This window comes from Odocoileus virginianus, chromosome 26 (assembly GCF_023699985.2).
Source record: "Odocoileus virginianus isolate 20LAN1187 ecotype Illinois chromosome 26, Ovbor_1.2, whole genome shotgun sequence".
In the NCBI taxonomy this organism is placed as follows: domain Eukaryota; kingdom Metazoa; phylum Chordata; class Mammalia; order Artiodactyla; family Cervidae; genus Odocoileus; species Odocoileus virginianus.
In genome coordinates this window covers 44,900,783-44,917,168 of record NC_069699.1, presented here as the reverse complement: position 1 = coordinate 44,917,168, position 16,386 = coordinate 44,900,783, and the positions used below count along the sequence as shown (strand labels likewise).

Genomic DNA, 16,386 nt, shown 5'->3' with positions numbered 1-16,386 from the left:
GCGGCACTTCGTCACTTCTGCGCGACGGCCTACGCCCCGCCTCCGGGCTCCTCTTCCTCAATTTGGACTCCAGACGCCGGCGCGCTCGCGCGAGTAGGGCGGGGCAAGATGAAGAGGTAGGGTTAGGGCCCAAGTGGAGGGAGACGGGATGTGGCGGGCGCGCGACCGTTAGCGGTCCGGGTCCGCCACAACCGTCAGCGTCGCGGTGGTCCCCGCGGCCTCAGTCTCCCTGGGTCGCAGTCCGCGTGACTCGGCCCCCGTTTTCACGCTCACCCCCTTCGCCGGCGCAGTCACCGCGCGGGGCGGCGGCCCGTGAGGTAGCTACCACGGCTTGTGACAACGAATAAAGCTCCGGGACAGCGGCGCCCTCGGCGAGAACTGGACGGGCGGTCCCAGCCGGGAGCGGCGGCCCGTGTGCTACCGTGAGGAGCGACCGGCGGAGGCGACCTCCGGCCCGGCCCCGCACCAGCCGCCCGGCAGGCGCGACATGAGCCTGGTCTGGCATCCGCGGGATGCTCCTTGAGCCCCATCTCCTGCTGTTACCTCCGGAGGACGGTTGTGGCCACACCTAAAGTATTTTCCAATAAATCATTGTTTATTCTTGCAGCGGCGGCGCCGAACACGCTTCTTTAGTTTTAATTTTTTCAACAAGTTTTACCCAGCACTTCCCCAGCGAAACAACTTGATAACCGGGTCAAGGGAGCAACCGCTCTGTTAGGAAACCTCGGACTGAGCAGCTTGTGGAAGCCAGCGTTTGCAACGTCCTCCTCACATGCTTTGAAGACCATTGCGTCTTCCTGTAACTACCAGTGTGCACAGAATCTAACTCAAGGAACGTCTTGGTCCAGCGATGCAAACAACTGAAATTTTAAGGTTTTATTTCTATTGCTAGATGATCTGAATCCGCCCCCCCCCCCAAAAAAAGAAACTATTCTGTAGCCTGCTAACGTGGATTCCCTAGTGCACGCCCTTCTCTTTCAGCCTATCCAAGTTCTTTTGTTAAATAAACCACCAAATGTCATTATCAATGCAGGTGCAACTCATGGGTTAGAAGAGATGTAGCCTTAGATTTCTGAACAGCTAGTGGCCTGAGCAGTTACCTTCATGCAGTCCCCAAAGGTGTTTATGCTCTCCAGCTATATGCTCTGAGGACATGGTGCTGGGGTGTGTGTCCCTGTCCCTGGACTGACCTAATTCACTCAACACCCCTAAGAAATGCTCTCCTCTCCCCTGACTTGACACTATGCTTCCTTCATAGGAGTGGATTTTATTTCTTCTGTCCCCCTTCCCATTCGGGAATTTTCCCCCTAAACCACTGAAAACTGTGAATTTGTAGTCAGCTGACATTAGTCAGGGAAGGAGTGGCAGGGTGTCTTCTCCACTTTAGGGCCTTTTAATCTTGGCTCAGATCTAGAGGAAGGTTGAGAACAGGCCAGACCTCAGTGACCATCTGAGCCTGGTGAAAAGAAGTGATAGGAGCCAAGGGGTGGTTTGTCAGGGTTATATCTTGTCTCTCACTAGAGGGAGTTCTTGCTTTAGGCAGCCAGAACCCCACAGGCTCCTTTTCCTAGGAAAGAGCTTCCTAGCCTAGTTTTTTCTGGGTAGAATTAAGGAGCTTATACTTGGGGGCAAAAGGAGGTGTTAGGAGTGCTACCTTGTATATTTAGTAGACATGAAATGAAGAACCAGTTAGCCAGTTCAAATAGTATCTCCCAAGTTCTCACACTGCTGTAGTATATCAGTAATTCTGACCCTATGCAGGTGCCTCTCTGTGACCTATCTGTACCTGTCTCCTCACCTTGAATATAGGGGTAAAATGGTATCCTATTACCAGGGGTTTTTGCAAGTTAAATGTAAAATGCCCAGAACAGTTCTGGATACAATTTAATAACTATTGGCTATTACTGGCATTGATACTGGGTAGATCCCTTTTTTCCTGTTATATGGATGGGGAGATAAAGTACACTGTTGCTTTGACCTCATGGAACTTAACTAATGTAGACTGAATAGCTGCCTTGTTTATATTTATAGCTGGAAGAGCCTGTGTTGTCCTCATTATAGTATAGAAGAGTTCAAGATAGGAGAGACAGAGGCAGCAGCGAATGAAGACTATAAAAGAAAAGAAGGGACATCAAAGACTGAGGTGGAGTAGGCGACTTAAGAGAGTTTGGGAGAAATCGCCCAGTGGTCTGTAGTATATGCTTTACTTTCTGTCTCCTTTGTGTGATCTTGGAGACTGGGGTTGGTTAGTGTGGAAGCACACACCAGTGGTCCCCTGGAAGCTGCCCAGTAACCTATCTTCCCATGGATGTCCCTACTGACAAAATCCTGGCTCTAGAGCCTTGCTGCCCAGGTTCATATCCTGGCTCTAACACTTGCCAACTAGGTGACCTGGGACAAGTTACTTCATTTCTTTAAGCCTCAGTTCCTCATCTAGAAAATATACAATAATGGCACTCACTTTTTAGAGTATTCTGTAGATTCTTTGAGCTAATACAGTAAAGAGCCAGGAATATTGCTAGCAATAGGAAATTCTTAATCGATTTTAGTATCATTTTATTAGGCTTCATGAACATAGTACCACCTGATGAGATTCAGGGTAGGTGACAGTAAAAACAGTAAAAGAATAAAAGGGGGTTTGTTCTTGCATTCGTTCAGTCAACACAGGCAATAGAGACACTCGAACAGAAAGATGACTGTGATCTCACATAATTCAAATAATTCAGTGGGTATGGTGTGTGCTTTCAAAAAATATGAAAAGGAAGAAGAAAACTAATGTCTTAGCCATTAGCTATTTTGGTCCTTCATCAGGTCCGTGGTTTAACATTTTGAGGGAAATGTTACAAAAGGTGTCAATAGAATCCTCCAAGACTACTTGTACTTTTTCCATTTCTTGTGTAGAAAATCTGCCAAGACAAAGAGGGTAACCCGGAGGAAGCCTTCTTCAGGGCCTGGTAAGAAAGACAAGAGGTTCTGTTCAGCTGCTGCCTCCCAGCCTCAGCAAAGGCCACCTGTAGAGGGCAGCAAACTTCTCTTCTCACTGTCCCTTCCTTCCCAGAATCGCTAAGATCCTGAACTCAGGGTCTGTAATTTTTAACTCTCACATCCAAAGGGCAAGGAACAAGTTAAGTAAAGCAACTTGAGACGAAAGTATATGAAGTGAGCAGCTGCAGCCAACTCCTTCAGATGTGGCTAAAATCATATGAAAGCCTAATTGATACCCAATACCACTTCAGCCCAACCTTTTCCTTGTTAAAATGATCCTCTTCCCAGTACTCTACTCCTCCTTGTACTTAGATGGTTATGTTCCCAAAATGAATTCCTAACGTCCTTTTTGCAGTTTGCCGGCTATGCCTTCGAGAACCTGGGGATCCCGAAAAATTAGGGGAATTTCTTCAGAAGGACAATCTCAGTGTGCATTATTTCTGTCTTGTAAGTATAAGGCCCCCTTTGCTTTGAATGTCCTATGACTTTTTAGTATAGTCTGTGCTCTGTTTTTGCACCCAGCCTCAGATGCATTGCCCTGTTGGCTTGTTTTTCTTAATGGCTGTTTTCTTTTATTTTTTATTTATTTATTTTTCACATTTTTCAAAAACATTTATTAAGAAATGGGGGGGGGGGGGGGCGTGGGAAAAAGGTATAAAGTACACAATCAAAGGAATGAAAACGTTTACAACATAGCTTCTTCAGGCCAGTGGCAACTAAGAAATATTTGCTGGGCCGACACCAAGGGTATGGAGGCCCCAATTCCATTTTCAATCCCATTTCTCTTGGCTGCTAACCCAACCAGCTCAAAACACCCTCCGAAGAGAAGTCAGATTGCCTTCCGAAACCTCCCCAAACTACTTCCCAGTTGCCTTTACGGCCCTTCTCTGCTTGGCCCCAGATTCCTTCCCTAGGCTTCAGGTGAGCTCAGCCAGACCCTGCTGAGCCCTCTCCACTCTTCCAGTCACTGTGTGGTCCCTTCATCTATTCCTGTTTGTTTTCTTTTAAAATTTGATTTTTTTAAAAGTAATATGTGTGCCTGATACAAAATCCTAATATTGTAAAGTATGTACAATATAAAGTCTTTTTCCATTAACAGTGTTCTCTGTCCTTCTCCCTCTCCCCAGAAGCAAACAGTTCTTGCAGTTATTTTTTTCCTGATATTTCTTTTTCTTAAGTATAGTTTGTATGCTATGGAATGCACTCATTTTAAGTATACAGTTTGATGATAAGCTCATATATCATGATGCACTCATATATCATGGGGATAAAATGTATGTTTGCATGTAAACACTACCTTAATCAAAATAAATATTTCCATCATGCCAGAAAGTTCCCTCCTACCCTTTCCAGTTAGTTCTCTCAAAGATAATCACTGTTTTGATCAATAGACTACTTTTCTCTATTCTCATAATTCATATAAATGAAACCATACAATTTGTACTCTTTTGTGTCTTGCTACTTTCATGAAACACAATGGTTTGAAAATTGACCCTTGTTGTGTGGCTTGTTAGCTTGTGCCTTTTTATAGTGTAGTAGTCTTCTGTTGTATGAATATATTATAATTTGCTTTTTTATCCACCTGCTGATGAACATTTGAATGTTTCCATTTGGGGGTTTTTATGAATAAAGCTGTTGTGAAAATTCATGTACAAATTTTTTTGTGAAAACATACTTTCACTTCTCTGGGACAAATGTCTAGGAGGAAAGTTACTAACTGTATGTTTAGCTTTGTGTGAAGTTTCCAAATCACTTTCCAAAGTGGTTGTACTAGTTTATACTCTCACTAGCAATTTATGAGATTTCTATTTGTCCAGTATTCTTGTCCTAAATCTATATTGTTAATCTTTTTAATTTTAGCATTCTAGTAGGTATGGTTTGGTATCTCATTGTGGTTTTAATTTACATTTTTCTGGTGACCTAAAATGTTGAGTTTCTTTTTGTGTGCTTATTGGCCATTTACATATTTTCCTATGTGAAGTGTCTGTACAAATATTTTGTCCATTTAAAAAGTCTAGTTCTGGAGACTTCCCTGGAAGTCCATTGCAGGGAGCTTGGGTTCAATCCCTGGTCAGGGAACTAAAATCCCATATGCTGCACAAGGAGGCAAAAAGAGTTGTTTTGTCTTATAGAGTTATAAGAGCTCTTTATACATTCTGGCTACAAATCCTTTTTCTGATATGTGTATTCTCCCAGAATGTGATTTGTCTTTTTTTTTTTCAAGTAAGTTGGTTTAACTATAGGTGGGATAGAACTCAGGATAGAACAAAGACTTAAGAACACATTTTGGCAGGATTCTGGGCTGGGTTTATGTGAATCTCATAGCTACGGTAGAAATGACTGAGAAGAATTATAGTCAAAATAAGTCACTGTATATATGTGTGTATATATATGTATATATATATTTTTTTTTTGCAAAATTTATTCTTAAGTTTCCAATAGGTTCCAAGATAACATTGCATTCTAGGTATAGGTGGCAACAGATTTTATAGCAGGTAATCCAGATGTTTAAACACCTGGAATGGAATTAAGGCTCATCATTGCCTCAGGCACAAGGAACAATTTTTTGCCAGGTTTCTTAATTCTACATGTGGCTAGGGGACCTTTCTTCCCAGGCTTTGCTTTTAGCTTCTCGAGTTTTTTCTGTTTTTCCTCTGTTTCTGTTGAATGTCTTATCCTTGGCTTGCTTGTTGGGCTTCAGGGGCTTCTTCTGGCCACCTCTGAGGCCTGACATCACACATGCCACCCCTTCCCCCTGCTTTAATGATATCTTTTGAAGAACAAAAGTTTTTAATTTTGATGAAGTCTAGTTTATCAGTTTTTCCTTTTATTGTTAGTGCTTGTTTGTGTGTCCCAGGAAATCTTTCCCTACCTGTTAAATTGCCTCAGTGTCTGTCAAAATCTGTTGACCATGTGTCCATGGATCTGCATGATCTGTTTTCTGTCATTGACCTGTGTGTCAATCTTTACCAATACCACACTGTTTTGATCATCTTTAAAGCATCTTGAAATTAAGTATTGTAAATTCTATAGTCTTTTTCCAAGATTACTTTGGCAATTAGTATCAGATGATTTCCTTTTCCATATACATTTTATATTTAGCTTCATATTTTATATTTTCTTGTTTTAAAAAAAGCTTGTCATGTTAATGATTGGTATTGCATTGAATTTATAGATCAATTTGGGAAAAATTGACAAGCAGTGTTGAATCTTCAGTCCATGGACATGGTATATTTCCCCTTTAATTTGGGTCTTTTAAGATTTACCTCAGCAATGTTTTTTTAGTGAAGAAGTCTTGCACATATTTTGTTAAATGTATTTCTACATAGTTTGTGATTTTTATGCTATTGTATAATGGTATTTTAAAATTTAATTTTCAAGGTTGCTGGTGTATAGAAATGCAATATTCTTATTCTTTGATTTTATATCTGCAATCTTGTTAAATTCACTTATTCATTAGATTTTATTGTTTTAATTTTTTGTAAATGCCTTTAGGATTTCCTGTGTACACAATTATGGGTGCATAAAAGCAGTTCTACTTCTTTCTTTCCAAGCTTTATGTCCTTTAATTCTTCTTCCTTCATTGTAATAGCTGGGACCTTCAGTCCAGTGTTGAATAGAAGTTATTTGAGCAAATATCTTGTCTTGTTCCTGACTTTAGAGGACAGCATCCAATTTTTCATCATTAAATTATGATGTTAGCTGTAGGTTTTTCATCAGATTGGAGAAGTTCCCTTTTATTTCTAGTTTGTGGAGGGTATTATGAATATGTGTTGAATTATGTCCAACGTTTTTTCTGTATCTGTTGAGATGATCATGGTTTTTCTCATTTATTTTGTTAATGTGGTTTGTTATGTTGATTGAATACTTTAATGTTAAACTAATCTTGCATTTCTGGTTCAACCTCTGCCTGGTCATGGTATATAATCCTTTTTATATGGTGCTGGATTCAGTGTTTTGTTTCATTTTTATATCTGTGCTCATGAGAAAGATTGGTCTGTGATTTTTCATTCTTATAAGTCCTATCTTGTTTTGGCATCAGGTCTTGTTTAATTTCAGTGCATTTTTACACATATACATTTTCGACATAAAAATAAACATACACAGTGCTTTGTATTTTTTTAACCTCATATATTTACAGAGATCTTTCCATTTAGAATATACTGATCTAGTTTTTTTTTTTTAATAGCTAATTGGTATTCCATGGTACAGGTGTGTCAAAAAGTATTAAACTCCTATTAAAGGACATTTAGATTGTTTTTAATGTTTCACTACTGAATTTTCTATTTATAGAAATTATACAGTTCATTGTAGAAAATGTTAATAATACTTAAAAATATAGATAGAAATCACTCATATAGTCCTAAAGCCTTGAGTGAGTGTAGACATAGGTATGTTTTAGGCCTAATTGGGTTATAATTCAAGTATCCTCAAGTCATCCAACCTTGTAGGCTCACTTTTGCTATATTGTTAAAATAACCTCAGTCCCCGTTACATGTAATTACTGTAAAGTCTAATACCCTTCTTAAGATTTTTGGAAGCTTCTTGGGGTGGGGCTCAGGTGTGAAACTTCCAAAGTATGTATATTTTCACTGTTCTTGGGTATATAACAGTTCAGCTTCTTTTTGTTTGATTCCCCATTCTAGGCTCTGCTTTGGGGGCTTTTCAGAAACAAAAAGTCCTTTAAAGTATGTTTTCAAAGAAAAGTTCAATTCTTCTCCTTTCCCTATAAGGCAGAATGACTACAGTCAGGAGACTTTAAAGCGCTGTTTCCTTTTCTGTAAAGAATACATTCTGAGAAGAGTATTGATTCTGTGCCAGGGGTCAGTGCGGCAGGAGAGGGAGAGCGTGAGTTCTGTGGGCCCGGATGTGAATGCCACTTGGCTGCCTCCTTACTGTGTGACCTCAGCCAGTCACTTAATGCACTGCACCGCAGTGGCCTCGAAGATGAGGATCGCAGTGGCATCCATATGACAGGGTTGTGAGCAGAAAATGAGTCACTGCATTAGGAATGTTTCTCCAAAGTGCTCAGCACACAGAAATAGTCCACAATAAATGAAAGACAGCATAGCACAAAGGTGGATAAAACCCCAGGCTCTGGAGTTCCATTGTCTTGATCCAGTCAGATGATCTCTCTAGACTATAAAATGGGGATGATGATAGTACCTACCTCTTAAAGTTGTTGCAAGGATTAAGTAAGTTAATATTTGAAAAGCACTTAAGAGTCCCCAACACCTGTGCTATGTAAACCTTTGTTAAATAAATAAATTACCCTGTGAATGCATGTGTATCCCACCAAGCTCTATTTCTTGGCTCTCTTACCCTGTCATCCTCCTCACCCTGCTGCACTGTCTCACTGATCATCAGTGTTGACAGCCTGGTTCTGCTGCCCTTCTAGATCCTATCTAGCAAGCTGCCTCAGAGGGGCCAATCCAACAGAGGTTTCCATGGATTTCTACCTGAAGACATCAGAAAGGAGGCAGCCCGGGCCTCGAGGAAGGTTAGAACCCCTGAACTGGGGGCTGGGGTCAGCCTCTTCTTCTACTCCTCTCATCCCTGCTTCTGTTCTTCCCCCTAATTGGTAGTTTCAAAGTCAAAGGACTCTTGAATTCCCCACTGGTCTTTCTCTTAAGTTCCATCCTTCTCTAGCGTATAGTGTCCTAAGTGAGGAGAGGGAGCGACATCCTGAGAAAGCCAACAAGAATGCAGAGCTGCTTGAAGCTCAGCTTTGGCTTGCTTTAGAGCTTCTAGGTCCACCGAGGAAGCGGAGTGGCTGCTGTTTCAAAGCATTTCCGTTCCACAGCATGCTGTTTTTCTGTCTGTCTGGGGGACCTGAGTACTGCCCGGGATCTCATTTGCAGATCTGCTTTGTGTGCAAGAGAAAGGGAGCTGCCATCAACTGCCAGAAGGACCAATGTGTCAGAAACTTCCATCTTCCTTGTGGCCTAGAAAGGGGTTGCCTTTCACAGTTTTTTGGAGAGTACAAGTGAGTGATGAAGGGGGAAAGTTGAGCTGCCCTTTTGTAATTTGTTATTTAGCATCTGATGAAATCAGAGGCCGGTTCTCACGGGCCTATTTTGATTCACCAGAAAATCTGTCCCTCCATTTGATAATGAGAAACAGTGTCTTGACTTGGCGATTTCACAGATTTACTGCTTGCTTCCCATCCCCTCCTTAGATTACAAACAGCTGGGATTCTTAGACAGCTGCTCAGAACTAAGTGGGGCTTTCAGGAACAGGAGGCTGTGGAGCTTTGCTCAGTGGGAAAGCAGCTGTGAGAAGGCATGTGGCTGTTCTTCACCCTGCTCCTCCTCCTCCCTGAGCTTGGAGGTTCACTGGACACGGGCCAGGGTGGTTGATTGCTATTCCTCTTCCAGGCAGCTGGAAAACTGCATCATTTACAAACAAAAAACGAAGCCTGTTTATTCTGCCATAGATCATTTTGTGGGAAACATCGCCCTACACAGAACATCCGACGCAGGAACGTGGGGGAGGAAAGCTGTATCTTATGTTGTGAAGACTTATCCCAAATAAGTGTTGAAAACATCCAGAGCCCATGCTGTAGCCAAACTATCTACCACCGGAAGTGCATACAGGTGGGGCTCTGTCTGCACTGGGGACAATCCACAATTGCCCAGCTCTGAGCATCCTGGAAATGCTCAGGCAATCTCAGCATCTCTGCGTTGTGCTGGAGATCTGTATGCAGAACTGGTTCCAGAGGAAACTTAGCTGGGTCTCTGGTCATCCTTGACCTGTAGTACCTCATTCATTATTTAGACTGAAAAAAATCCTCAGGATGGCTGGAGCAAATGAACTACTCCTAGAATGAGTCAAGTAGCTTCACAATCAGCCATGGTTCCTGAGATTGAAGGAAAGGGAAACATGTATCCACGGTACCTGACACCAGCCAGGTCAACCACTGCCAGACCCCATGGCTGAAGATGACACCTGAGGCACTCCTGGGTGCTCTCTTGAGCTTTTTGGTCCCTGATCTGACCCCTGGGTTTGCAGCCCTCGCCCCAACCTCTCTTAGCAGTATCCTCTGTGAGATGAGGGTAAGGGTGGAGAGAATGTGATCAAAGAGAGTGTTTTTATAAGCACAAAGTTTTCCATGTTTATCTTACAGAAATATGCTCACACATCAGCAAAGCATTTCTTCAAATGTCCACAGTGCAACAATCGAGAAGAGTTTCCTAAAGAAATGCTAAGAATGGGAATTCATATTCCAGACAGGTAGTGGAAACTTGACCACAGGAATTGAGCCAGGGAGTGGGTTGCCTAGGTTTCTAGAGAGGAGGTGTGTGTAAGGATAGTTCAGAGAATGAGGAAGTAGCATAAGCATTGATACACAGTGAAAAGGGAAGGGTGGCGGGAGAACTTTTCAATTATAAAGGGGAATGGAGGGGGCAGGACAGTAGGGGTGGTGCATATGTTTCCAAAAAAAGGTGCTTTTGGGGACAGAGTTCATTGAGTCCTTGAATTCCTGTGTGAAGCTAAGGAACCCCTGTGTTCCACTCATCTGCTTCAACCCTCTCCCACTGCCAGACCACTTGCCCCGCCTTGTTGAAAGCATTTGGGCAGCCTGTTGAACTCTTGCTGTACCAGCTTGAGTTCTTGCTAGTTGTTCCTAGGTGAACAAAGGTTTTGCCAGCCGATTTTATGTCCCTTACTCACTGTTTCTTCTCCCATTGCAGAGACGCTGCCTGGGAACTCGAGCCAGAGGCTTTCTCAGAGTTGTATCAGCGCTATCAGCATTGTGATGCCCCCATCTGTCTGTATGAACAAGGCAGAGACAGCTCTGAGGAAGAAGGGTAGGGAAAAGCTCCTGGCTAGAAAGATCTCTCATCAGGGTGATCTTAGGCCTTAGTACAGTTTTCAGGCACAAGAAATTTACCTTTGTCTGCAGATCTCAGGGCAAACACAGCTGCTAAGTCCCATCCTTGAACAGCGCAGGACTCACTCATACACAAGTGAACAGGTCCCTCTGCTAGGTCTGCTCTCCTTGTGCCCCATGGAGAGACACTCAAGGCCACTTGCTTCCCAGTCTACCTTGCGCATGGCTGTGCCTGACCACAGGCCCCGGGATCAGCACTCAGCCACCCTCCGTCTTGAGTAAAATGTGTAGTGAGAGATTCCTAGGAAGATCTCAGCAAGGGCCTGAACTGCAGCAAACATCCCAAGAGTGGTTCTGACTGTTCTATGTGTCCCACAATCCTCCCTTGGCTCTTCCTGTAGGAAGTGGCACCTCATTCTGTGTGCCACATGCGGATCCCATGGAACCCATAGGAACTGCTCCTCTCTCAGATCCAACTGTAAGAAATGGGAGTGCGAGGAGTGTGCGCCTGCTGCCAAAGTCATAGGTGGGACTGGAGGGATAATCTGGTCTTGGTGAGGGTGGTGAGGGTGGGCTGGGACTCGTGGTGGTGGTGGAGGGAGGGGATCAGGGGGACTCACAGTGCTTAGTAAAGGAGGAGGGTGTGCTATCAGATGCGGACTTTTACTTGGTACTTTAATTTGGGAAGAAAAGTGGCTAGGGAGGGGCATAAAGACCTGTGCCTGGGAAGGAAACAGAGGGTCGAGTTGGCCTCTCCCAACTTTCTTTCACCACAGGGTAACACACTTGAAAGCTAAGGTGACATCCCCTGTTGCAGCAGCACCTTCCTCTCCAGGGAACATGTCTACAGAGACAACGGGCTGGAAGAGAATCCGGACCCTTCTTGGACCAATTGGCCAGGATCTTCCTTATTAGAAAACCCAGAGTCCTCTGGTCCCAGGAGGAGCCACTCCTGGGGATCCAAGGGTGTCACACTCTCTAAGAGCTGCAAAAAATCTGAGTAACATTTCCTGAGTAGTTTCTGCCAAGCACATTTGGGTACAGAGCTGTGCTCCTCCATCAGGTTTAGAGGAGGGAGCCCTTTGGGATTGGGAGATGAGGAAAGAGGCCAGCAGGGAATCTCTTAACCAAGAAAAGAGAAGTCCTGGGGGAACGCTAGTTCAGAGCAGTCCTGATGCTAATCACGGAACGACTTTGCAGCTTGAGAGCACCTCTGCTCTTCCTGTCTGATCCCCAGAGGGCCTTTTATACTCTTCTTTTCTTCCACCAAGATTCTCCCACCTTGATCTAGTTCTCCTATACTTCTTTCTTCACCAGCGTTTGTTATGCAAATAAAGGTTTTCTCTCCATTGGTGTCTCCGTATACATTCACTCTGGAATTTATCTAGCATACTAAGAGATCTACAAAATTCAGTAAATTAAATGGAGAGCTTTCAACTTAGACCTGTTGCTTTGGAGGGAAGTATTTTGCAGGTAAATGGACTTTACGGGGACAGAGACTTCATCATTGTGCAAATAAACCCACAAGATATCATCAGGAAGGGGAGCAGCAAAGGAGTCAACCCTGGACTGAGAATAGGCCACCACTGCAAAGCTTGGGGCCCTGGACTCAGACAGGCCAGGGACAGCCATGCTCATGTGGGGCAGAAGGGGCTCCCCTCACTCCAGGCGGCTTGGTCATCAGCATACCTCCCAGCAAGAGTGAAGACACAGCCCCACTCAAACCCTCCTACCTGGTGGCTTGAGTATTTCCAGCTCAGGTAAGGGGGCCATGCTAGACATTAGGCAAGGCAGCTAGGATAGAAATTTGGCAGAAGGTCTTGAGAGAAACAGAACACTTGTTTGTTTTTAATGCTTTTGTGGGTTTTGGATTAGTGGGGGAAACTGGACCATTGCCAGATATTGAGTTGGCAGTTTCACCAAAGTGAAACTTTTTTTGAACCAAGGTGAACTTGGTTCAAATGTTCCTGACCCCTGAAGACTTACACCTGAATGTGTACAGTGATTCGGATTTGACCAGATTCAATTGGAATCCCAAAGGGGCAGTTAGGGACAAAGTAAAGACTTTTAAAAAGTCAAAGCATACTAAAAGAACTATAGTGAAAATTACTTTCTGAACTCATCCTTCCCTACCCCCAGTCCTATTCCCTGAAGACACCTACTTTCCACTTGTTTAGCCATTTCTTAATATATTAATCATAAGACATTTTTTACTTCCTATATGTTCCATGAAGACCTAATATCTTTAAAACCTTCCCATTTTCATTCCCTCCTCTTTCATAATTACATCACAATTTCTGTTAAATTAACCTTCAGTGTTTACATTACTATGGCTATGTAATTGCTGTTTACTACTGAGTCAAGTGTATACTATGTTTATTTTTCCTCTCCTGTACATTGTTTTTTCCTTTAAACAAATATATATATATATATATATATATATATATATATATTTTTTTTTTTTTTTTTTTTTTTGCTGTTTACCCATAGCTAATTCTTCCCATATATTCCACATGATCAAGTCCTCCTAGTACAGTTTTCCCTCATAGACTGAACATCAGATGGCTATGCACTTCTTTTCTGGAAGACCCGCCTCCTAGAGCCTGCTCCTTCTGAGCTTGCTGTTCACTGGGCCTTCTCACATCTCCCCCATGACTCTGCCTCTTTTCATTTTCTCTCCCGCAACTTAGGGGATTCAGTGCTGTGCTTCCTAAGCTGGACATCCAAGGACACTTTGTCAGAGCTCTGCAAATGACAAGAGACGTTTCAAGTTATATTTTAAACAATATTTTACCTATCCTAAAGATTCAACTCTTGCAGCAATAATTCACAACTGAAAGATACTTCCAAAATTAAGACATTAGTTTCTTACAGAGTTTATATAACTTGGGTCACCAGGCATATTCTCAGACATCTGGGGTAGTATCTTTTCCTTTTAAAAAAAAAGAGTCCATTTCTATACTACTCAAGTGTGAGAAATACCACTGTAACTGAAAATAATGGCCCTCAATCAGCACCCTCTAAACTCCTGCTGCAGTGGGTGGCGGGTGGAGCTCATAGTGGGAGTGGGGAGAGGGGGTGCGTTTTGTCACCCAGACATTCTATTGCCCGATTTCTGTGTGCAGTTGGTGCCTATCAGGACAGTGCACATGTGTGCACACACCCTTATTAACTTTATCATAGTGTGTATACCCTTACTCTTTGTTGATGTTAATAGCTAACCCCATTTTTGTGTGCTAGAAAGTCTTAACTTTGACATGTCCTCTTCATGTGGGCCTAACCAGCCATTCTCAAATAACTGGGCTTTTTCCTTAGACTTTTAACTTGGAATAGTTTTCAAAGATTTAAAGAAAAACTGTGAAGATACTGTAGAGTCCCCACATACCCCAAGCCCAGGTTCCCCCATTAATGTCTTGCAGCAATATGGTACATTTGTATCAGTTAATGAACCAATACTGATACATTACTATTAACCAAATAAAGCTCATATTTGATTCAGATTCCCTTAGTTTTTACCTAGTGTCTTTTTTCTATTCTAGCCGCCCATCCAGGATACCACATCGCATTGAGTCATCCTGTGTCCTGAGGTTCCTCTTGGCTCTAAACAGTTTGTCAAATTTTCCTGGTTTTTGATGACCTTGACAGTTTTGAGGAGTATGGTCAGGTGTTTTGTTGAGGTCTCCTCAACTTGAATTTGTCTGATGTTTTTCTCATGATTAGGGCTTCCCCGATGACTCAGCAGTAAAGAATCTGCCGGCAATGCAGGAGACGCAAGATATGTGGGTTCTATCCCTGGATTGGGAAGATCCCCTGGAGTAGGAAGTGGCAACCCGCTACAGTATTCTTGATAGAAAAATCCCATGGACAGAGGAGTCTGGCAGGCTACAGTCCAAAGTCTCAAAAGAGTTGGAGACAGCTGAGCCGCTGGAGCACACGCACACACTCATTCATGGGTTTGAGGGAAGAAGGCCACACAGGTAAAGTGCCACTTTTATCACATCAAATTGAAGTCACCTATGATCAACATAACTTATCCTTCTTGATGTTCATGTTGGTCACCTGGCCAAATTAGTGTTTGTCGAGTTTTTCCAGAAAGAGAAAAGTTACTCCCTTTCCCCCCTTCATATACTGTAAATTTTGGAAAGAAGCCATTCTGTGCAGCACGCAATTAATGAGTGGAGATTTATGTCCACTCCCTCTTTAAGGGCTGAGTGTCTACATGTATTTGTTTGGAGTTTTTCTGCATGGGAGATCTACCTGTCCTCTCCCGCTTACTTATTTGCTCAACCGTTTATATCGGTATGGACTCATGGATATGAATATTATACTTTGGGTTATAATCCAGTTCTACTTATTCTGTTGGTTCTGCTTATTCAGGTTGTTCTAGCTTTGGCCACTGTGTCCTTTTCACATACTGCCAATATTGTGTTCCCTTTTGGTTTGGTTTTGTTTTGAGAACTTCTTTACTTTTTGGCCCTACAGGATAGCCCAGACTCATCTTGCACTATTTATTTATTTTTGGCTGGGCTGGGTCTTTGTTATGGCGTGCAGGCTATCTCTAGCTGAGGCAAGTGGGGACTACCCTCTTGTCGCGGCACACAGGCTTCTCGTGGTGGTGGCTTCTCTTGTGGAGCACAGGCTCCAGGCGCTTGAGATTCAGTAGTGTGGCGCATGGGCTTAATTGTCCCACAACATGTGGGATCCTCCTGGACCAGGGATTATACCCATGTCCCCTACATTGGTGGGAGGATTCTTAACCACTGGACCACCAGGGAAGTCCCTCATCTTGAATATTTTAAATACTTGTCTCCATAAGTGGTGTGTCTGTGAGAATTACTGTTTTATAACTTAGGACCTGGAACAAATAGTTCACTTGGGGAGAATAGGAATAGATGTCAAATAAAATTTCCCCAGAGCACCTGCTCCCCTTCCTCTAATTCTTACCTTTGTGGGAACCATGAACTAGGGTGAGAAACTTCAGAATCTCCTTATGTTTCTTTTTCTGCTCAACCACCCTCTTTCTTGTCAATTTGAATTTTTTACATGTTTGCCTTCCTCTCCATCCCAGGGCCAATGCTCAGCTCAGACCCTTGTGCCCCACAGGATGACAGCAAAAGCCTTCTCTCTGTATGGTTTCCTACATCCACTTGCTTTGCTGACATATCTATCCTTTTCCCTTCTGTAATTGCCATAAAACATCTGCTAACTCTTTACTAGGATGGCCCCCACTGAGATGGACATCTAGGGTCTTTCTTTTTTTTATTTTTTTCCATTTATTTTTATTAGTTGGAGGCTAATTACTTTACATCATTGCAGTGGTTTTTGTCATACATTGAAATGAATTAGCCATGGATTTACATGTATTCCCCATCCCGGTCCCCCCTCCCCATCTAGGGTCTTTCATGGGCACTCTGCCATGGCTACCCTGGCATAATAGGCCCTGAGCATGAGGCTTAGAGTATAGAGAGTCATAACCTCTATCATTAGCCTGATGAATCCAGTGTGAGGGCCACTCTTCACACCTTGGCACTCCCTCTGAGCTCTGCTTGTACCCCTGTGATAGCCTG

At 43.0% G+C, this 16,386-nt stretch overlaps 1 protein-coding gene across 2 annotated transcripts; it reads left to right on the top strand.

The window, feature by feature from the left end:
- The first annotated feature begins 54 nt into the window (after positions 1-54).
- PHF7 (PHD finger protein 7) lies at positions 55-11,717 on the top strand. 2 transcript variants are annotated; one of them, XM_020874205.2, is made up of 12 exons: positions 55-116; positions 291-873; positions 2,032-2,143; positions 2,902-2,954; positions 3,341-3,432; positions 8,384-8,485; positions 8,847-8,971; positions 9,422-9,581; positions 10,112-10,218; positions 10,680-10,796; positions 11,221-11,345; positions 11,596-11,717. In XM_020874205.2, exons 3-12 carry the CDS (start codon positions 2,103-2,105, stop codon positions 11,598-11,600), a joined length of 927 nt encoding a protein of 308 aa, XP_020729864.1. In that variant the 5' UTR covers positions 55-116; positions 291-873; positions 2,032-2,102; the 3' UTR covers positions 11,601-11,717. The 2 variants fall into 2 exon arrangements, with proteins under 2 accessions (XP_020729864.1, XP_020729866.1); XM_020874207.2 differs by lacking the exons at positions 55-116; positions 2,032-2,143 and having other exon boundaries at positions 151-873.
- The last annotated feature ends 4,669 nt before the right edge of the window (positions 11,718-16,386 follow it).

What these genes read in the sequence shown, in the direction of transcription:
- PHF7 (XM_020874205.2), top strand. Translation starts at nt 2,103, where the DNA reads ATGAAGACTATAAAAGAAAAGAAGGGACATCAAAGACTGAG. An exon ending in CAGTTTTTTGGAGAGTACAA is followed by an intron (nt 8,972 to 9,421) that starts GTGAGTGATGAA and finishes ATTCTGCCATAG; the next exon opens with ATCATTTTGTGGGAAACATC. An exon ending in GGAATTCATATTCCAGACAG is followed by an intron (nt 10,219 to 10,679) that starts GTAGTGGAAACT and finishes CTCCCATTGCAG; the next exon opens with AGACGCTGCCTGGGAACTCG.